This window comes from Parasteatoda tepidariorum, chromosome 3 (genome assembly GCF_982258835.1).
Source record: "Parasteatoda tepidariorum strain Cologne lab strain chromosome 3, Ptep-v5.0, whole genome shotgun sequence".
NCBI lineage: Eukaryota > Metazoa > Arthropoda > Arachnida > Araneae > Theridiidae > Parasteatoda > Parasteatoda tepidariorum.
Window position 1 is genome coordinate 74,028,309 of NC_141757.1, and position 23,596 is coordinate 74,051,904.

Here is a 23,596-nt window from a genome sequence, read left to right on the forward strand (position 1 = left end):
ACTGTCACTTTCTAGACTAAACCTGGACTCATCCGTAAAGAGAACAGGCCTCCATTGATCTGACGTCCAGTGGACATGTTGTCGGGCCCACTGCAAACGGTCTCTCCTATGGCGTGATGTGAGCGGCACGCAAATGGCTGGTCGTCTCGCATACAGACCACCTTCGTGGAGCCTTCTGCGCACAGTTGACGTTGACACCAACCTTCCGGTGGCTGCAGCAAGAGAGGATCTAAGATGTGTCGGAGTAGCGGTTCTATTCCTGCGTGCACTTAATGTCAAATATCGGTCATCGGCACTGGTCGTAACAGTTGGCCGTCCTTGACTGAACCTCCTAGATGCCGAATCTGTGGTTTGAAATTGCCTCCAAAGTCTATGAACCACAGATGGACTCACATTTAGCCATCTGGCCACTTCTGATTGACTCTGCCCTGCCTCTAGTCTCCCGATGGCTCTCCATCGTAGTTCTTCAGGCAAATGATGCCTAGAGGTCATTATTACGAATTGGCTATCTCAGATTTTCAATGTCGCAATCACAGTAAAATTTGTGTGCTTTCTCTCAAACTTGGACTTTTATGCTCCAGGCAGATGACGTAAGCCGAGTGCAGCGCCACTAATTTGCATATTGCAATTTTACTCAGCTACTCTTAGTGGACAACATATGCAAATTTTGCACGGTTTGGCTTACTTTTGAAAGAGTTATCGCTATTTTTGTGATTTTTCCTTAATTTATGATAACCAGTGTACTTTTAATCTATCCCATTCCTGCTGAAGTGATTATTTTAGAAAGTCCAAACTTTTGTGTACAGAGCAAATACACTTTTATACTTTTATTTCACACTGCCGTTTTCTTGGCTTAAATATCTCTAAAATAGCAGGTCTTTTACTTGACATTGCCAAGAAAAAAAAAAAAAAAAATGAAAATTTGCATAAATTAAGAGATATATTATAAAATATTTGTAATTAAAGTGGTAGACAAAAGAAATGAGCTAACAGATTAAAAAGAAATTAATTAACTTCTATTCTATGAGGCATTTACTTAGTTCGAGTTTTTTTTGTCGCACCCTGTATAGCAACTGTTGCGTTGCCGTAAGTTTAAATGAAATAAGGTTTTACAAACTTAAAATGGCCTTTGCTCAACAAAGTATGTGTTTTATACACAAACACAATAATATATATATAATATTATTGTGTTTGAATAAAAATTTAGCTGCATATTTTTTTGAGTGTGCTATCTTTTAAAAGTGTCACTATAGTTTTGTTTGAAAATGAAAAACTAAAAAAAAAAGTCTTAGTATTGAGATAAAAACTACATCAGTAGTTATATTGACTATTATATATATTATATTTTTAAATAAATTGATAGAAAAAGAAATCTGCGAATATATATATATATATATATATATATGTAATAACGGTGGAACCGCACCGTTATTTTTTAGTTATTTACAGTCAAAGCAGCATGATTAACGAGTCCAGTTTTGGCATAATCTTTTATTTTACTAAACGATGGTGAAATAGCAGTTTCACCCCTCTCCAGACGGAGAGGGAGAGACAGAGTTACAGTCAGATCTGACGAAGTTTAGTTGGTAAACATTATACACCAAAAAGCACACGCAAAAACATTGTTCCTGCGTTATATAGGATGATTAAAAGTTGTGAAGAGGCTAGTCATATTGCCTTCCTTGTGTATTCTTACGCCTCATCAATTTATTTATTACTCATAGCAAATCGTTTAATCTTTCCTTATATGGAAGTGAAAGATCTTAAAATAACTTCTCTTTTGAAGTATAAATCTAATTATTATTCATTGGCATGTTTTTAGCCTTGAAGTCCCAAAATAGAATTTCTACCCTTATCCTTTACCAAAGATATTTTATGAAAACGAATGAAGTTTTAATGCTTTTATTAATACAAAAGTATTTAATTTTTGTATTATATATATATATATATATATATATATATATATATATATATATACACTGATAAAATGACATATAGATTTTATAGAGTCTTATTTCAGCCATACTTATGTCAGTGCAGGAAGTACATCTTTCATGTGTTTAAGTGTTTTAACTTACATATTACGGAAAATGTTTTTAAATGTGTGGGCAATAGAATTGTGTCAGAACAATAAAAAATATATATAAATTGTTTTTTCGAAAATTTTACAGTGATATTCTTTCTTAAAACATGTCTTTACTGTATTTTATAATTAATTAAAAAGGATTAAACCTGATTCAAGTCTAAGCAATCACATAATTTTTAAGCTTTTTCAGAAGAATGTTTTAATCAAATTTTCTTTTTTTGTTGAGTTAAAAATAATGTGAAATAATTTTATTAATTATTATTTTTTTATTTTCAATGAATTGTTAGTCAATACTTTACAACAGATAACAGTAAGTTATCTGGTTAATAACAACAGATGAATTATTTACACAAATTAAGCTTTTTTAAAAATTGAAATATAAGTCTAGTGAGTAAAGAATGACACTTTTTACATTAGGCTTATTATTATTGCTTTTCCTATGTGAAAATTTATTTTCACCAGCATAGGAAGGCCCTTTTTCTAGCCCATTATGGCAATTTGCAAATAGATGAACTAAAAATGTAATTTGTCTAGATATTCCAATACTCTTAGAGAGAATATCACAAAGTACCATCCTTTGAAATATATATTTATATATTTTAAATTTATGATACGTTGAATGAAATAAAATTATTGCTGTTAATTTGCCATCGTGACTATAGGCTCTTGAGTATTCAAATAAAGAAGTTTCAAAACCACTTTTTAAGAAATCAGTGAAATGAAATTGAATTTAAAAATTAGACTATCACCTTTCCTATTGGTATGTCAATGACGTTTTGAAATGGTACATTTTCCGACTTTGCAGTGAGCCAAGGAAAAAATATGGACAATATTTTTGAAAAAATTAGTACATTTTAAAAACAGTCTATTTATACTAGTCTACTGTTTCCTGTATCATTTTATTATTTGAGCTCTAAACAAGTCATAATTGTTCCCTATTTTATATATTATTTTTTAACTCTCTAATTACAAGCAAGAATATATTTTGATATTTTTAGTTGCAAAGAACAGTCTAATAGTTACTAAAAAAAATCTGTCAGATTATTGGAATTAAATTTAAATGATAAATAACTTTTTTTCTTAAATCTAAATAACTGCAAGTAAGTGAAAATTTGAAAAAATATTGTTTGGTAGTGAACCGTGGTTAAAATACTTTTGACGCTGCATTTCATCAGGGCTAAAGAGAATAGAAGGGCTGGTTCACTCCTTTGAAGTATCACTTGCCGCGCCGATCCGCCTACGTCACTCTAGTGACGTCACTTTGGCGCAAAGCTCGCACTTTTACTTCAAGAACGGAGCGTTTGGCCTTACTAGCTCTAACTAATATTGGATCATTTCTTTTTGCGAGATATTCTAAGACATTTGTTATTTTCTATAATGACTTTCCTCAGTTTTTGCAGTGAATTTACAAGAATTTAAAACTATTATCGAAGTGCCAGTTTGCGCGATTGCAACTTGCAAAAATTCTGATATAAAAACAAAAGGAAAAAGTATAATTTTTCGGGTGTTCCCTAAAGTAAATGAACAACTACGTAAAGAATGGATTCCGAAATGACACAGTTAATATAAAACCGCAATACGTTTATTCTGTCGTAAAGAACTTTTATAAAAATTCATTATCTAAATAGAAACCGCCTCGTTACTTCATAAAGAAAGGCAGATGAAAAGAATTAAAAAATAGATAAAATCAAAGAAAATTAAAATGTAAGTAAAAAGTATAAATAAAATATATAGTATATAGTTGAAATTCTCCTAATTTCATAACATATTTTTTAATGTAGTTATTCTAAATATTTATGATTTTTTTTTAAAATTATATTCTCTTCAATTTAAATATCTATATATTACATCATCGTAAATTTAAATGTCTATAAACAATTGTAAAATTTCTGATGTCATTATGAACCTAAATTATTATTTTGTTTCAGTAATTAGCGTTTAAGGTTGATGTTTCCTAATGATTAAGTATGAACAAATTGCTATTAACGACATATTTTAAAATCAGGGATTCTAAATTTAACTTAACTTATCTTTATAAAAGAATATGTAGATAAAAAAAGTGTCGATATATGCCTTCATTTTTCTTAATAGTTAAAGTTAAAACTGAACTTTTTAAAATAAAGTATTTATCGTGTCATTTTCACCAACTAGCAAAACATTTTTATAAGTTTAAAATGGTATTTTTTTAATATAATAACCAAGAAAGTTTTTTTTGAACTATGTTTATGAACGGAAATAATGTGTTAATTACGTAAAGTTTGAAGGCTAATAACCAGAAAAAGTCTAACTTATTTTTACAAGAGAAAGATGCAAAGTTATCATATCTTTGCTTGCGATCTCCGAGATCTGTAGACACAGTGACGTCATAAGGAGGGAAATCGTAGCTTCAGCTCTAAGAGCGGAGTGAACTAGCCCTTGTATTCTCTTTAGCCCTGGCATTTCATAGCCATATATTTTTAAAATACTAAATATAATATTTTTGACTTATTATACTTTAATCTGAATTCGTACAAAATAATGATAAAAGTATGAAAAATATGTTTCATAAAAATTCTGCGTTAAAAGGTTAATTAATTAATAAAGGTTAATTAAAGTTAAATTTAAAATTTTAAAGTAGGATTTTAATAATCTTGAAACAAAAACGCAGTAAACAAGCCACTTTACATTTTTGTACTAAAGTAATTTATTGAATGGTTCCACCATTTAGAAATTCTGTGATATATGATTACTGTATTGTTGATTAGAGGTTAATCGATCCCCAGCTCTTTAGAAGTGAACACAAAATTAAAAAAAAACTTTCCTATTCGTTAAGTTTTTACTTTTCAAAAATGAAATTCAAACTTATCAAAAATAAAGTTCGTGCTGAATTTCAGGCGATGTTCCGTATGATCGTTTTGAACCCATCGATTGCATATTCTGTGAACAATTGAGGAATCTCTAAAAACGATCGCAGCATGACAAATCGCAAACCCAGTAGGCTATAATCTTTCCTTAATCAAAATTAGACACGTGTTGATAGACATTTCTTCTTCCTGCACATAGCATTACTATTTTTAAAGCCGAAAATAACGTTCAAATGCAAATTGAGTTTGAGAAAATTTGTGTCGAAATTTTGCTTTTTTATGCTTTATAGGTGTCACAGTCGCAGCTCATGAAAGTACTGAAAATCTAATCGTTTGCAAATCTCAGTTTCATCTGTCATGCAAATTTTTCGAGTGTGACCTGCCATCTTCTTGATGTAGCCAATTTAACGGTCAGTAGTATGGGATAATAGTCCAAAACATGCTATAGCGTAAAATATATTTATTAGTTATGCGAGTTTTCTTCAAATAAATTTATGCTATTACCGGCTTGAAACAGTCGACCCAACTCTGAGTTTACGACTATCAATGTTCAACTCCATAGCCTTGTAATTTTGAACCCAATCCAGAAAACAAGGGAACTCCTTGATCAAGGGGTTAATGCAAAACCAGCCTTACTGGAGTCAGGGATGAGATTCTTCCGCGGATTTCCGCTTTTTTTCAGATTTTTCCATTTTTTCCGCTAATTTCCGCTGAAAATTTTTTTTTGCGCAAGTTAAAATATTTTATGAAGAATTTAATTTTCCGCGGAGCGAAATTATTGAATTCCTCATTCCTCCCTCTGAAGTTTCTCTAAAAATCATTTCCTTGGGATAAAACTGGTTGACCTTTATACAGGGAAGAGATTTTTTTCACTTTTGTCTCTCGAATTTCAGTCTGTTTATCAAAATCTCCAATTCTCTACGAGTTTTTTTTTAATATATATATATATACATAAATATCCCGCTTTTTTTAAAAAAAAAATTCGGTCGTTGAAGTAAAATCATTATATTTATTTATGATTTTCAAAGAAAAACAGAAAATTTAAACTACGTCCTAGCTGCTAACCCTTCCACATTTTCACTTATATTAGCTATTTTCTCCGATTTCATGCACAGAAAATAAGATTTTCCGTATTATTTTTTACTTTCCGTATTATTTTTTACTTTTTTACTTTCTGACTAATCTCATCCCTGTGGAGTACTTTCTGATAGAGCTGATCCGTATTTGCGTTGCATAAAGAGATAAACCTCCCTCGGTAAGCGCGACAGCAAGGACATTCTTATATATGATCCATCTACCTTTGGAGATATACGTCAGCACTGTGGCCGGTGTGAGCCGTTAGCAGAATTCGTTTCAATACGCGACAGCTGGGTTGCGAACCTGGGTTACCTCATTGACTGGTGAACGCTCCATCCCCGTTAGTCACCGCAGCTCCTTCAATTAAATAAAAAAATATTTGTTTTCTTACATCTTGAGATTTTCTTTCATCTAACCTTAATTTTCATGTATGTACGTTACCCTTTGCGCACCAGACAATAATATGTATGTACTATATGCAGAGATGCCAACTTGCTCCCCATTGTAAAAAAAATATTTTCCAGTGGTAACAGAATTTAAGTTATTTTTTATTTTAGTATTTTTCATTTTAAGTAATTTTTTCACCACTACATATCAAAAATTCGAAAAATATGAAATCTAACTACATTGTACATATCTCGTTGGTTACTTTTTTAAAAAAGTAGGCGTAGTTATCCTTATTCTACAAGTTTTACTAGCTAATTCACTACCAATTTATTAAATTTTTTGCAGAAAGTGGAGCAGTTGTCATCCCTGCATATGCGCTCCAATGTAAAACCACTTTTTTTCAAATTTGCAGATGAACAATATTTTTAACTTAGCATTGTCGCTGCCTACGGAAAAAAAATTATGTGTTAACGAAATTCAATTTAAAAAAAAATTGTAGTTTAATAGTTTAAAATTTACTTTTAAAACTAACTATGGTATGTGGAATAAATGAGAGGAGTTGCTACGACTATGTAGTAATGTTGATGGCTATATACAACTATAGCCTTCTACAAAATCAATATTTTCCCCCGCATGCTTGACATTAATTTTATTTCGCATCTGTAATACGCGCCACTGATCACAACACAATGAAAACACAAATTCACCTTCAAACATATTCATTTCTCTTCCGTAATACGCATAATTATGCTCCATATGGGTAACAATTCGAAACCATTTTGCTAATATGCAGCTCAACAATATTACAAACGTTGTAATAATGCTGCACATAAAAAAATTATCATTATATTAAAAAAAATTCATTGTGTGTATTTATACAATCTTGAATATTTTTGTAAAACTCTCTTACAATGAAGTAGAAGTTACAGTTAAAACTAATTTCAGCATTAAGTGGAATAAATATGATGATTTTCTATAATTATATACAGCAGTCTACAAAATCAATATTCTTCCACGCTCTCGGGATATTATTTCTTTTCCGTAATACGCACCACTGATATCAACACAATGAAAACACAAATTCACCTTCAAACAAAATCGATATACATATTTTATTTTGCTATTGGCATAACTGACACTGATAAAATAATTGAATAGAATTTGAAGATGGTTTGTTCGTTTCGCCTCCCCCCCCCCCCGATCATTATTATTAAATATGAATGAAATGCTGATATATAGCTTTCGTTTTTGCCTAATAATAAATACTCAGGTAAATTATAAAAGGGTACATACACGCGTATAAGACTTTTTTTTGTCGCTTTGCAGTAGCAATATTGTTCACCTTTATGCATTTTTAGAGCACCATTCAAGTTAAAAATAAATCACACAATTTCAGAATTTAAAATAGAAATGTTGCTAAAATAATTGCAAAAAAGCATTAGAGAAAATTTAATATCTTATTTGTATGGATGACTTATATTCTTTTTTTTCCCCGTAAGAAAATGCATTTTTGAATTGCATTTTTGGTTGATTATTAAGTGGCTCACATTTTGGTTTACTTATTAAAATGTAGTAAATATGTTTTATGTTTTTTGATTACTCTCTGCATTTAAAATTTTAAAGATCTGAAATATTTAAACGGACTTTTAATGCGTGTTATTAATGATGGAGGTGGTTAAAAATTTTCTTTGAAATGAGAATTATTATTATTTGATTGATGACGGTGCCTTAGAACTAAACTACAGGGCTGTTGGCGACTGTTCCAGATTCTTAATTCGAAGAAAATACGTTCATTTCATTCATAAAATTTACCATTAAACTGCGAAATATTAAACTAACTTTTTGTGCTGGTTAATTCCTAATTTATTTTAAACGTGCCTATAAATGATAAGATTTTATTAACGTATGGAAAGAAGTTTGTTAAAGGTTGCTGTTTTCTAATAATATTAGAAGTTATATATAAAATAAACCTCTACTTTTAAATTAAAAAATTAGCTTAAAGTTTTACACAAGTGACAACTATTGCTGTGTAACAATAGGCAACCCAAAAGATATAGTTATTAAATTTAGAATGAACTATTTCACTAATAGAATTATTTTCTTCCAAGTCTTGTTCCATTTTCACATTTTAAAATATATAGGTTTTATAAAATAATACAAAAATGCTCCACATTGCAAACTGTTTTAATTTATTGGGGCAATACTATTGCAATCAGCTAACAATTATGAGTAAAAATGGCATTACTTTGTTAAAAATAAGTGAAAAAAAATAATTCAAGCATAGTTACATATAGTATGTATCCTTAGACTTAGTGTTTAATTCATATCGAAGAGTATTTTTTTTAGGATGATTTGATTTATTTCTTAAAATTCTAGAAATTTGTCAGATACTTTTTTCAGAAGATTTTGTTAAAAAAAATTCCTTACTTTGGATAACAAATAATCAAAACATGAAAATTAATTCAAGCATAGATACATATAATATGTGATCTTAGTGTCTCATTCATATCGAAGAGCATTTTTTTTAGGATGATTTGAATTCTTCTTAAAATTCCAGAAATTTTTTCAGGTACTTTTTTTTGAAAAAATTTGTTAAAAAAACTTTATTGTTATTTCTGGATAGCAAAAAATCAAATTATGAACTATTAAAGATGGGTTTCTCCACCCCGTTACCTAATCTTTAGGCAATAAAATTTGTTTTTCTCTATAAGAAATTGAAAATCCAATTAAGGTACCAAATACCAGCACTATGGTTGCATGATCCATAATCTCCATTTTACTGTAAATCCATTTTTACTGTAAAATATCATACCGTAACTTTTACAGTATTACGTATTTAATTAGAGCGATTCATTGATTTTTCGGTAATTACTACTGTAAAAATTACATTACATCTCAATTTTTGTTCCGTAACATGTTCCGGTAAAAATGGATTTTACAGTAAGAAGTACCGGTACCTAGAGTAGCTGTACTTTTTACAGTAATTTGATTCAGAATTTTTTAAAGTGTAACGCACTTTTTTTAGACGGACAATGCATTTTATTAATTAAAAAAAACCCGGAATGAGTAGTTTAAATTAATTGCTTGAACTTACAAATTTTATATACCTTAATGCAATTGCATATTTTAAACTTATAGTAAAAATAACTCTCTTGTTTGAAAATGGGTTTTACGGTACAAAGTACAGGCTCTGTGAGTGCCGGTACTTGTAATCGTAATTTGATCTGGAATTTTTTATAGTGGTCAAATCATTTTTGTTCCCCAAATGTTCTAGCAAAATCCATATTATGAATAAATAAAGAAAATTGAGATTCTTATCAGAAATATAACAAAATATCGTACACTTTCTTTTACTGGTTTTTCTTACATTTTTATTATTTTTCTCATAAAATTGAATTAGTTGAGAATCAAATGCTATTAGATATACGACATAACCGTATAAATTAAATTTCTAAAGAACAAAACATTAATTAAAGTATTTTATTTATTTAAAATTAAAGAAAGTTTGGAAGAGGCTATAATTTTTTTGAAGTATAATATAATAAACATTAACGAAAAATGCGTTTAAAATATACAATATATCCGTAAAGTATTTTTTTCCATTCATGGTTTATTTTAATCTGCAGTACATTTTGAATGTACTAAAATAAGCATAAGTGAAATCTACATAATCTGATCAAACAACAACAGTTGACTTTCAAGTTTATTTACAAGCAATTGACGCATTTTAAGGACTTTATCACAGAAAAGTAAAATACGGTAAAAAATTAATATTGCGTAAATGCTTAGTGTGTATATTTGAGTTCGCAACGTATACCTGAAAATATCGCTATGATTGATAAAATTAAGATAATTCGAATACTTTCTTATTTTTGATAAAATTGTAACATGTTTTTGCTTTAAAAATTGCTTTTGAAAATTGTTATAGTTGGCTGGAACTGAACGTTTAGATAGTATTATTTGAATACATAAATTTATTCCTTGATTTATTTCCCCTTATAGTTTCATTTATTTATTTTTAATCACTTCATTAGTATTATTAAGCACTTAAAAAAATTACGGTCAAAACTATCAGTAAATTATAGCAAAATTTACCGTATTTTTGTTTCTATGAGAACACCGAAAAGCTTGGTAATTTCTTTGGAAGCGTTTTAGTAAAATTAACAATAAAATATGGTTTTATAATATGTGATAAACTTCAGAAAATGTGGTAAAATTTGTAAATTTTACTATTCGGTTATATTTATTTATCCACTTTTTCTGTTAAATTTATTTTTCAATTTTTTATTTTTTACTAAATGCGTGGCATTAAGAACTATAATTTTGAAAATCAGAAAACGGAAAAATTACCAAATGAATGGTTTAAATACCGTATATTTGTTCTATTAACCCAAATTATTATTATTATTAATTTTATAACCAGAAATGTCATTTTTATACACTACTATTATTTCACCAGAATATTTTTCTTCGTGATGGCATGCACCTTGAATTCAATTCAAGTGCTAATGATGTTGAAAGTCATTTGTTTTATATTTTCAATGAAATTGAAAATCGAATTCCAAGTGATTTTACCACTGATATTTCCCTTAATTTGCTGGATACTTGCATAAATGGACAATTTATAATTTTTCATATAGTTAAGTCTCTATGCAGAAAAATATGATACGATAACTTGTCTTTGAAAAATTTTAGAAGAGAGAGAGGATAAGCTATTCATTTGCGTTCATATACTGCTCTATATATTCATTATATTATTCTTTGTGCTATGAAATATTAATGATTAATTAAAGCATTATTTTTAAATATTTTCTATCGAAGGCAATAGAAATTTACTATTGTTCAGCAAGCGAAAATAGTTTTAGCGGATGCTGCGGAAATTTCAAAAATATTAAATAACATTTCTTATTAAATGTTCCGTTATTCCTTTCGTTTGCAATTTTTAGCTCGTTAAGTAATTATTTTTATTTTTATTGTATGCTTTTACTAGTTAGTTATGAAAAATTACATGATATTTCTTAAATAATGCCACATTAAATTAAATAATTACTTGCTAAAATTAAATATGAATGAAAAAATTTATACAAAAGAATAAATCTCATTCCAAAGTCTTCTAAAATACAAATTAGAGTACTTTTTAGTTTTTGTTAAGTGTTTAGAGATTATTGTTGATTACGAATGTTATTTAAATTCATATTTCTTTTGAAATTGAAAATAGTTTTCGTTTAACATATATTTTTTTAAAATTTAAATATTTTTTGAGCAGACAATTAACTTAATTTACAAAAAAAAGAGTATTTTCTGTTTTGAAAATATAAAAGAATGTATATTTCTTTCTTTTATTTTAAAATTTTTACCTTAATTTGTGCCATATATTTTAGCTACCAAACATTTCATTACTAGATAATTAAATAAAAAAATTATTCGTGATTTGCTGTAAAATAAAGTTCTTTTCAAAATAAAATTTCAATGTTCGCATACGATTGTTTTAATTTGAGCAGACGATTCTTTTACTGAGAAAAAAAAGGTAAGAGATTTCATTTTTTTCTAAATGCGAAATACAGTAGCTATTTTCTGGTCTCGGTTTTCTTTTAAACTAATTTGCCTAAATATTTTAGTCAAAACTAAAACTAAATAACTAACACTTCATTAAAAATAGTTTAATAAAAAAAAATTAAAATACTATAATAACAATCAACAAACAAATTTATAGTATAAGCTGGCATCAATGTTATTAGATACTGTTCCTCCATTGATACAAACCGACGTTTCTATTGATTTTATGGGACTCAACCATTCTAAACTACAGGAAATACCTGCGGTAGTAATAAAAATTCATATCCGAACCAGAATAAACCTTGATTGAAGCTTTAAGATTCAATTATTTATTGCTACTTTAACCTTTAACGCGAAATTAACATTTTTACTTTTTAACTCGATCATAAATGACTGGATATGTGAATTTGACAATATTAGCGCCATCTTCCGCACAAAACCGGAACTACGATTAAAAGATGAGAGTGCAAATGAGTATATCGACGTGATCGCGTCGGCTGTGAATATAGCTTTTAAATCGACGCCGGCGAGTGTTGTTTCTACCGTGTCAGAGTCTAAAGGAAATATTATCTTGTCCTCCTGAGTCAACTCGTGTCGAGGAACAAATCAATTCCAACGATTTTTTTTTCACTTGCCGGCGAGTTTTATCTTCATTCACAAAGTGCGGGATGTGCGGTCATATTCGCTGTGTTGTGTTTAAAAAGTGATGCGCGATGCGATGCTCAGTGTTTTGAATTAGTTGGGATTAAATCGTCTCTCTAAATCGCCTCTGGAGTAAAGCATGAGAAGTAGCAATTCAAAGATGATTGGTAAGTAGTGGAATTTCCTTTTTTTCCCCCTCTCTTCGTTTTCTTTATACTTCTTTCTTCATCCATCCGTCCTCTTTCGCTTATCCATCCCTTTTCATCTTCCTTATCTTTTCTTAGAAGATGGGATTTATTGGTATAGGAGAGAAAGGATGCTGATTTCTCACTAAGTTTAAAAAGAAGTTAGTTTCTTCTTTGATTACTGAAAGCAATTTCTAAAGCCCATCTTTTAGTCTATATTATACTTCTTTTTTGGATTTAAAACTTTTTATAATGCCAGAAACTAAAAGGCATTTATTTAGTTATTATATTGAAAGTATTGTCAATAAATAAAAATCTGTATATTTGTCTCATATAAATGTTGTACTTTAATATAAAGCCTACGAGGGTAAAAAAACTATTGTGTGAGTAATTTAATACGAAGATTTAAGCACAAACTAAATTATGAAATATAAATGTATAAATAAAACTATATTAATATGAACCATGCAAAAAACCATACGTAAATTTTGATTATTAATCAATCGGTATTGACGACAAAGAATGCTAATTTCTCATTAGGTTTATAAAGTAGATAGTTTCTTCATTGATTATCTATTTTTTATTTTATTTTTAAATATAACTCTTGTCTTGTAATTAATTGTTTTGTTTTCGAGTTAAATTTTTTTTTTTATGAGTATGGAAAATTAAGAGATTTATAGTGTTATTATAGTCAAAGTATAGTCGTTAAGTAAATAATCGTGTTTTTTTCTCATGAAAGTTTAATAGCAATGAGAAATAAGGGGCACAAATGCTGCCATTATAAATATGATTACAATAAAGGTGCTATAGAATCAAATAGAGAAAAAATTCTAAAGTACATTTTATATAATAAACCATCTAACGATAAATAAACTTAACCTAATATTTATTATAATTCAAAAGATAACTTATTCTCAATTAATATGAATGTTAGGTATTATTTTATTTTAGAATTAAAATGAAAAAATTATTAAATTAAAGGGAAGAAAAGTGAAAGAGAAAAAATTTATATTAAAAAGAAGAGAAATTTTAAGTTATGCTAAATTGGCATGATATGTCATTATATAAAATATTCATATTGGTAGTAATTTAACATTTAATGATTTTTCTATTATATCTCGTAAACAAATAATACTTGTAATCGAAAATAGCTACTGAATCGGCAGTTTTAGAATTAAGTTTTGTTGAATACTTCTGACCAGTGTGATTAATTGGATTGCATTTCTTTAACTGTTTTATTATTAATTTACGCTAATAAGGTATATTTTTGTAAAAATGATATTTGTAATTGATGCATAGGGTAATTTTTTTATTTCCGTAATAATGTATTCAATTTTGTTACACACACACAAAAAAAACTTTTAGTCATTATGCATCTATCGCTTTTTACTTTAGCATTAGAATTAGAAACACTAACGGCAACTTTTTCAAAATAGTTATCTCATTATTTTTCAAGTAGTATTGAATCGATTAGCTTTCTCATGAGTAGAATGTGCTCAATAGTATGAAATAGCATGAAAATATTATTTTCATCTGATGATATGAAAAAGTTTCTTCTTAATAAAAAGAACACGAGTAAAAGATGTACAATTATGAATAGTTAATAACTGACCACCAAGATACATAATTCCAAAAAAAAATATCCAAAATTATAATGCTATTTATTAGCTAATTTTAATTAGTAAATTAAATTTAAATACTTTTAATTAAGTCTGGAATATTTTAAATTGAATATTAAAAGTAGATATTATTTTTTAATACGTTCATATTTAATAACATGGGTATAAAGTCATAGAAGAAGTGTGGAAACTTTATTATAATAAATTTGAAGAGTGAAGTAATTTTTGTTAAAAAAAACTTAGAAACAAAACATATTATTATCTTTGTTTTGGAAGAAATAGCGTTTTTTTCTTTCTCTTTTTTAAAGAAAATAATGTACTAAAATCAATTAATGACAATGTAGATGGAAATAATGACATCAGTTTACAATTGACGTCAGTTTACGATCGAAATTTTAGTCATTAGAATTTAGATATATGATTTCCATGCAATTTCGCTGTATTAAGCTGTATTTGTATAGTAAATGGTAAGTTTACATTTATTTTCTGATTGTAAATCATTGATATAATTATGGTTATAACGCATATTATCTAAACAAATATTTTTTTCAAAATTTCTTTGTTTGTCATTAGAAAATTCAATAAAATTTGCGTTAAAAAGAAACAATATAAATATTATAATCAAAATAAATGAATAATACAGTGAACTGAAATAAATTAATGAGGATGTTCAAATTAGAGATGATTAAAAGTTTAACATACTTATTGTGTGTTGTTGGGGAAATGCTTTATTTTAAAAGATTTACATATTTATTTAAAATTTATAGAAGATTAAAAAGAGTGTTAAATACTTATGTTAAAATATAAGTTTAGTTGTTAAAGCTTTGAAATTTAATGTAAGAATACAGTTATAATGTACGAAAAATGCCACAAGCTTATTCCTTTTATATTTTAAATGCATATACTTTCTAACATCAAATAAAAAAATATGACGTTTCTTTTTTTATTTTTTGTTCGCATTTCTTCTGCATTTAAAAAAATGTTAATTTTTTTCCCGGATCATTTGAAAATTCTTTGAATATGTTTGAAATTACTATAAACACAAAATGTCTACACAACATCGCTTGGTCGAAATTCAATAATATATATAAAGTAATTTTATTAAAATATCTACTTTTAAAAATGCATATTTCCTAACTAAGAGAAAAAAAACTGGTGACATTTCCTTCAGATATGAATACTCCATTCTAGAAAGTGCTTAAATACTTAAACATTTATTTGAATTGACGTATCTTGAGTCTCTTTCTAGATAATTTTTAAAATATCGATACTTTTACAATGATATATTAATTAAACACTTCACAAATTTTTTTTATCCTATTTTAAAGCTTTTAATTTGTACTATTAATTTTTATTTCTGATTTACGAATTTGAATTATGATTTTAACTTCACTATATGTCATAGAATTGTGTTTCATATGATAGAATTTTATCAAAAAAACTTTCGAATAAATCAAAGGTTTTCTTTCTGAATAGTTTTCAATATAAAAATTTAAGGTAGTGTTTAAATTCTTAATTTGATGAAATATGTATCAATATTTAAAAGATATTTTTGAAACATAGTCGGTACCTTTTGTGCAAAAACAGCTCTTCCCTGCGCATGGAATGATAATTTAAAACATAAAGTAGGCTTTTTTTTTTATTGAATTATTATTCTTTTGTTGACACACTTAATGCTATTGATATGTAAACAATACAACAAATCAAAACTTTTTACCAAGATATGCATGTATTTGATAACAATAAATGACTTTTACTAAGTGTGTACAACACTTTCTTTTAACATCTTGCAATACCTTGTGACACCTATTTAACATCTTGCAACACCTCTTTTACAACATCTTGTGAATAATTTAAAATGCAGCTGAATACTTCAAGGAAGCTTTAGCGCAAAACAATGGTCCCATGAAAGATGAAATAAATTTGTTTCTTTTATCTGCATATAAATGCTTATAAAAGACTGAAGAAGTTTTCATGATTTGTTTAAAGCAGGGAAATAGTATGATATTATGCAGTTACTATAATTTAGTATAAGTTATTATTTTTATGAAAATTGTAGGTGCATTGAAATTTCTTACTGTGTAAATAATTTTCCTGTCAATTTCAGTTACTTTAAAAAAAAAGGCATAATGTTTCAATTTTTAAGTAAATAAATGCAGTTTCAAATAGTATAGTTATTAAATGTTGCTACAACTGTTTAGGTAATTATATGGCTGTTAATCTTTAAGCATAAAACTTTGTGAAGATAGTATATAAACTGTATCTCTTAAATTTTGCAAAACCAAATCAAATACTAGATTTTATTAATGATTCAAATGCCTATTCCTAATTTTAGGAAAAATCAATATTTTAAAATAAGGAGAAACACAAATTTTATTAAAATGTCAAGATTTTTCTAGCATTTTCTAAATTTTAATTATTGGCTTTTTTGAGTAATATTCAACATACAATAAGAAAAAATGTGGTCAAAATTACTAGAATATGGTAAAATTTACAGTGTTTCTCGCTTTTTGCGAACACCAAAGATTGGGTAATTTTATGATTGGTTATGATTTTGCTAAAATTAACAATAAAATATTTTTTTATAATCTGGGATAAAATTTGGCAAATGTGGTAAAATTGGTAATTTTATATTTTTACGTTAGGGCATGGCAAAAAAACCCCAATTTATTCGGGTGAATTTACTTTTCAGTTTTTTGTATTTTTTATTAAATATATTGTAATAAGATCTATAAGTTTAGGAAACATAATTTCCGTTGAACCGTTACCATATGAACAGAAAAAATACCAAATAAGGATTTAAATATCATATATATATTTTTTAAACCTAAAATGTAGTTTTCTTTTAACAAAAGTGTCATTACGATAAAGTACATTAATTTTGGCAGAAATGTTTTCTTTTTGCATTATTGCAGACCTTAGGTATCAAATTATTCTACTAGTAGAATAGCTAAGTTAAGAAAACATCAAAATATACGTTTGGTACAGATGCTGTAGGAAAGGTGAAAAAATTCTGTTATTGTATTTTGAAACCAGAACAAAAATCTTAAACAATATGAAAGAATTCAAAAATATTTATTTTAATTTAAATAAAACGCAGCAGTATTTTTTTAAATGATTATTTCCAAAAAATGCATAGTGAAGGTACATTTTAAATATGATTGGGAATTCTTTTACTTTAAAAATCAAAGAAATAAAAAATCAAAATTGCTGCTATTTTTTGAAAAAGTAATCTATTAGTGAAAGAAGAACAGTAAACAGGGTAAAAATCTGGAAAACTGGATGTATGTGCTGAAACATAGATATGTTGAGTATGTGGTATTTATAAAACATATATAAAATCAATGAGGCTAACAGTAGTAAGTAGTAAGGCTAGTTGTTGCTTTTGATTTAATTTAAATATATATTTCAATTAATTTGGTTAATTAAATAAATTTGATTATTATCTACGTCATAAAGTCATTAAAATATTCTGATTCGTTCGTAAAATTTAGAAATATTGCAAAATTGACCAAATACTATTTGGCATTGCTATTATTGATATTTATTAATAATAATAAAGCATATTTCAACTACATGATCAATATAACAATTAATATGATATTTATATATCTACCTTGACTTTTATTGACCGAACATCTTAATGCATTGAAGTTATTTAAGCATGCGATTTGATTTTGCAAAGTCATTTATTAGAATAACAGACTTAATTTCACGAAGTTGATTTTAAGGGCAACACAACTACGCTGTTAGAAATTTCTCGAAAAAAATGGTTAAACAACAATTTCTTTTATTGTTATTTCGCCACATTCAAACAAAACTGTCAAATAACCATAAATAAGATGGTATTCTAACTTTTAACTGTGAGAAAAACCGTTTATTAACTGCTTTCACCTAAGACGGTTAAACAATCAGAATTTTATCGTATCAACTAAGTCCACCTAATGAAGCCGCCTAGCTCCTCGCAGCTGCGTAGATATTATAGCCGAGAGGGCTAATCTGTCAGTCTCATGGCCAACAGAATGGAGGTTTGAGTCCCAGCGTTGACAACACAATGTTCCCTCTATTCTCTTCAACACATTTCTAGTATCCTGCAATCTCCAATGCTCATTACCTAACCTCTTAGCTCCAATGTCCAGTTCATTTCTTTATTAATGGTTTTGAAATCATACTAGTTTTACAAAAACCATTTAGTTTTGTATTCATGGCTTCATAACTATACTAGTTGTAAACGGTTTCAAAATCGTAACCGTAAAAAAATCCTCTTTACTGTAAACTTTACGGTTAATTGGATGAACAGGCTGCTGCCGGTTATTTAGCCATAATTTTAGAGCGGAAACTCTAGCAGTGTAATGAGATTGCTATAGAGATTTCATTAAAGAAAGTTTTTAGTATATAATTTGTTTGGATACATTTCATTACGAAATATTATATGAATAATTAATATTAAAAAAGTATTTTTTAGCAATTTTTTATTCAACAAAGAATGCATTTTCAACTTATGATGTATGTATTTTATTTCCAATGTAGACTAAAAGTTTATTTGAAACTTTATAAAAGGTGTTGTTAGGAATCAGTCATATGGTACTGATCTTTTCTCCAATTTCAAGTTTGCAATGACATTTTTTAGAAAATTTTAATTTTTCGGTAGCCATGTACAGGGTTATTCATAATTCCCTTCGTTTACTACAACCTTATGTTTACTATAACTGACTTCAGTGGTACATGTTACTGCCATCTACCGGCAACTGCTTAAATTAAAACTTGAATACTTTCGGAATAATTTCCCATGTTCTTTTTTGCCATATTCGTCTTCGTTTTTTTACTATAACTCTTCGAAACCCGGAGGGAATTATGAATAATCCTGTATAATTTTTAAAGGGTTTGTGTGGTTGTTCAGAGAATATTTGTAATTTTATAATAGAACCAGAATGTCTGCACTAGTATTTTATAAGAATGTTTGTACAATTTAAGGTTTAGAAATTTTTTTCAATCGAGTCTGTAAAATAATGAATAAGGCTTGTTAAGTATAATTTTGTTGTAAATGTAAATAATGTTTGAGGATTTACTCTTGCACTAATTTGCTGTATAAATATGTAAAGAGTACGTTATAAATAAAAGTATGTATAATCAACGTGGTATATATAAATAGCGCAGAACACTAAAATGGTCAATCGTCAGAGAAATGTTTCTACAACATGTTTAAAAAATGTTTTCTTTTTGCCTATTATCATTAAATTACTGAGAAAACTAAATTATTATAATAATTTCACCTGATCCGTACGTATTTAAAATTAAATATGCATTATTAACAAATCCCTTTTAAAATAAAAAATAAATTTTTAACTCATATGTTTCTTTAAAACTAAAAGTGTGTTTTCAACAAACACTCTGAAAAGTTCCGGATTAAATTACGGAAAAAGTTACCGGTACTCCGGTTGCCGGTACTTTATACCGTAAATTCCATTTTTACCGCAGCATGTTCCGGAACAAATAATTATATGTACAGTTATTTTTTAAAGCAATAAGTACAGTGAAATTACTAAATTCTAACTAAATAAATATTACTGTGAAAATTACGGTAAAAATGAATTTTGCGCTGAAATAGATTTACGGATGATGAGCATAAAGCGTCGGTACTTTATACTGTAATTTGATACGGAATTGTTTCACAGTGTAGGGTATGAATCTTGAAATCTGAATTTGATTTTTAATATGTAATATGCTTACATAAAATTAAGAATATATTACATGTTACGATTGTATTATTGTATGTTAAGAATATTACTTTTCATATACATATTATTTTATGGAATAGAATTAATATAGAATATATTCCTTTGGAACTCAGTAAATATTTTCAATACAGTAATTACATCTTTAAAACTCAAAAGGCACTTTTAACATATGTTGTATGATTTTACATCGATGAATGTATTTTAGGCATATAGGTATTTTAAAACTTCAAGTTCATTTTTAAGTTTATGATTGACTCTAATTAAAAATTGTTATATCTATTTGTACTACTTTATTTTAAGTAATTTCAATTTAAAGTATGCTATCTTTTGAAAACGTATTTCCTTAAACAGCAGCTGAAGCCATTTTTTAGATGAAATACTTATTTACGACTGAAAACAATGAACCTGCAACTCATATTTGACACCTAATAGTGGCTAATAATCACATTTGAGTCACCTTTGTATTAGAAAAAAAGATGCTAAGCATAAAAGTTTACTTGAAATCTTTAAAATACAATGCATTCCTCTGAGTTATTTGACAGTTTTGTAGTTTTATGTCTTCTTCAGTTTTATACCATTTACTTGTGAAAATAAATTTTTATTAAAATTGAGTTTTCTATATATATTTTTTAATATTAAAGCAATTTGTTGATATGTTTATTTTAAATTGACAAACGTTTTGTTTAAATTGATTTATTTATACCTATAAGTCATTCTTTTATGTGGTAATTTAAGGTTTGTAAATGCTTAGCCATGTAGGTTAGAAACTAAACCAGATATTTTTAATAGCGTCATTATTGGTAAAGAGGTCACCTTTCGAATTCGTAAGGCACACTGCAAAAAATTCCGAATCAAATTACAGTAAAAAGTATCGGCACTAAGGATGGCTGTACTTTTTACCGTACAATTGATTTTTACCATAAAGTTATATCGAACAAAAAATCGGATATACCATTATTTTTACAAAAATGATTAGCGTAAAATCACTGAATCACCGTAATTAAATATATAATGCTATAAAAATTGCGGTATAAAATTTTTCAGTAAAACTGGAATTTTGGTATGTCAGAATTTTACGGATGCTGCACTCAGGGTGCAAGTACTTTTTACCGTAATTTGATACGGAATATTTTACAGTACTGTGGACAATGTACTAATATGTTAAAAATGTAAAAGTAGGTGACTAAATGGGGTACTCAATTGGATTGATGAAAATAAAGATGAGTTTCAGAAAGAATTTTGCAAATAGTCCTTAAACCCAAACTTTCCTTAATATAGTATTATTGATTTCTTTATTATTATTAATTTTATTGTGTTTGTGTTGCTTAAATACACCATTTTAATCAACGTGATTTTGCTTATTAGCGAATGAATATAAGCTCACCACGTTCTTGTATACACTGTAAAAAATTTCGCATCAAATTACACAATAAAGTACCGGCACTTTGGGTGCATCATCTGTAAAAAACCCTATTACCGTAAAATTTAATTTACCGTAAAATTTATTTTTTCCATTAAATATTAAACCGTAACTTTTGCAGAAATATTTCTTTAATTAGCGGTATTCAGTGATATTACGATAATTATTACTGTGAAAATCATGGTATATCGGATTTTTCGATCTGTAACATCTTCCAGTAAAAATATATTTTACCGTTAAAAGTATTGCATTTTAAAAATTAAGAAAATACAATGAGTATTTAAAAACAATTGCTTGAGCTTACTAATTTTATGTGCTTTAATGAGATTGCATGTATTAAATTTATCCAAAAACAACCCTTTAAAAATTGATAACTTTTTAAGAGATAGTTTCAAAAACGTTTTGGAAAATACACTTGATAATTAAATGATTATAATTCTAAAAAAATTTTAATGTAACTTAAATAAAATGCTGCATTTTCTTAAAAAAAATAAAAAAACGTCAGAGAGGCCGTTAAAATTAAAGTTATTTGAATGAATTTTTATTTTTTATAAAAAAAGCATGCGAATCTCTATGAAAACACAATCAGCTGGTTATTAATACCACTATAACGTGACTTAAAAATTTTGTAATTATACTTTGAAGAGTTTTACTTAACTTAAAAGAAAATCTGACACATCCACATCTTTTTATAGCCGCTTTAAATACTTGATCCGATTAAAATATATTTCAAGGATTTTTATTTATGTCAATATAAAGCTTAGCTCCGCTCTTTCAAATATTTAAACATAAGTTTTATATTAAGTTTAAATATTAAATTGTTGTTTATGAATTCGCTGCCCATATAGAGTTTATATTCATTCCTGTTTAGTTTTATAACATGTTTTAATTTAGTTTTGGATAAAATTTTGTTGTCTTTAAAACTCATTTTTTATACTCATTTGTGGTAGTACCAGCCATTGCTGGGATTCGAATCCGGCCTACTTGTTCGTGAGGCGAGCGCTCTAATCCCCGAGTCACAACGTCTCTAACGTCATTAAAATATCTTTTATTAAATATTTAATCAAAATTAGAAAATAATTTTTGTGCTATACTTTTATCACCTTAAGATACCGTCAGTTTCTTAGTTATTTCCCAAATTAAATGTTTAACAGAAACGAAATTTATTAATATCCATGCGTAACGTGTGACTTTATTATTATTGTTTCTCATTCTCACGATTGCGTGCTATTACAAATTAAGAATTAATGACACAGTTTTTTGTTAGCGTTTCTTTTTACTTAGTAACTACTTCGAACATCAGAAAGATCGTTGTGTAAAAGAAGATTATTTGCTGCTGAAAATATCAATTAGGATAATATATTCACGTCAGTCACAAAATGCTGATAACTAAACTGTTTCAGAATAATTATATTCGTGTAGAATTTATCAAATTACTATAATTTCGTTTGAATGTTTCTATTTGCATTCAATCAGAAAGCAAACGTGGCTCATAAATCAAATAAGTTTAAATATATGAAATGAAATGCCAATTTAATTATGAAATGGAATGCCAATATTCTATAAGCGTTAAATTTAATGTAAACCGTAAATTATCTTGCGTAATGAAGAAAAATTATAACATTAAAAAAATATTAAAAAAGGAAGAAATGAAAAAAAAAACGTAATTAGCTCGTTATAAGTGTTAATTTTTGATAAAAGTGCAGTGTATAGTATTTTAGAAAATGTATTAAAGTAGCAAGGAAATAGTGTACGCTATTTAGTATGATGCTCTATTACAGCGACCGCTAGTCAGTAAAAAATTCCGGTGAAAAGTTCCGGCACTCAGGGTGCCCGTACACTTAACCGTAAAATCCATTTTTACCGGAACATGATACGGAGCAAAAAATCTGATGTGCTGAAATTTTTCATTTATAATTACCATAAAATTACAGAATCACTCTAATTAAATCTGTGTTAAAAATGGATTTTACGATATTTAGATTTTACGGCAAGCAAAGTTAAAGATAATAAGCAAAGCTAACTACTACTCAAACTACCATT

The 23,596-nt window shown here is 27.5% G+C and overlaps 1 protein-coding gene across 7 annotated transcripts in view; it reads left to right on the forward strand.

Annotated features, from left to right (window-relative positions):
* The first annotated feature begins 12,396 nt into the window (after nt 1-12,396).
* Nucleotides 12,397-23,596, forward strand: part of LOC107436690 (uncharacterized) — a 111,250-nt gene continuing 100,050 nt past the window's right edge. For 4 of the 7 annotated variants that reach the window (XM_071181435.2, XM_071181437.2, XM_043045194.3 and 1 more), the window contains exon 1: nt 12,397-12,758. In XM_071181435.2, the coding sequence (XP_071037536.2) occupies nt 12,731-12,758 (28 nt within the window). In that variant the 5' untranslated portion in view covers nt 12,397-12,730. Of the gene's footprint in view, nt 12,759-14,797; nt 14,863-23,596 lie in introns of those variants that run through there. The other 3 variants (XM_071181446.2, XM_071181441.2, XM_087159606.1) reach the window with 3 other exon arrangements.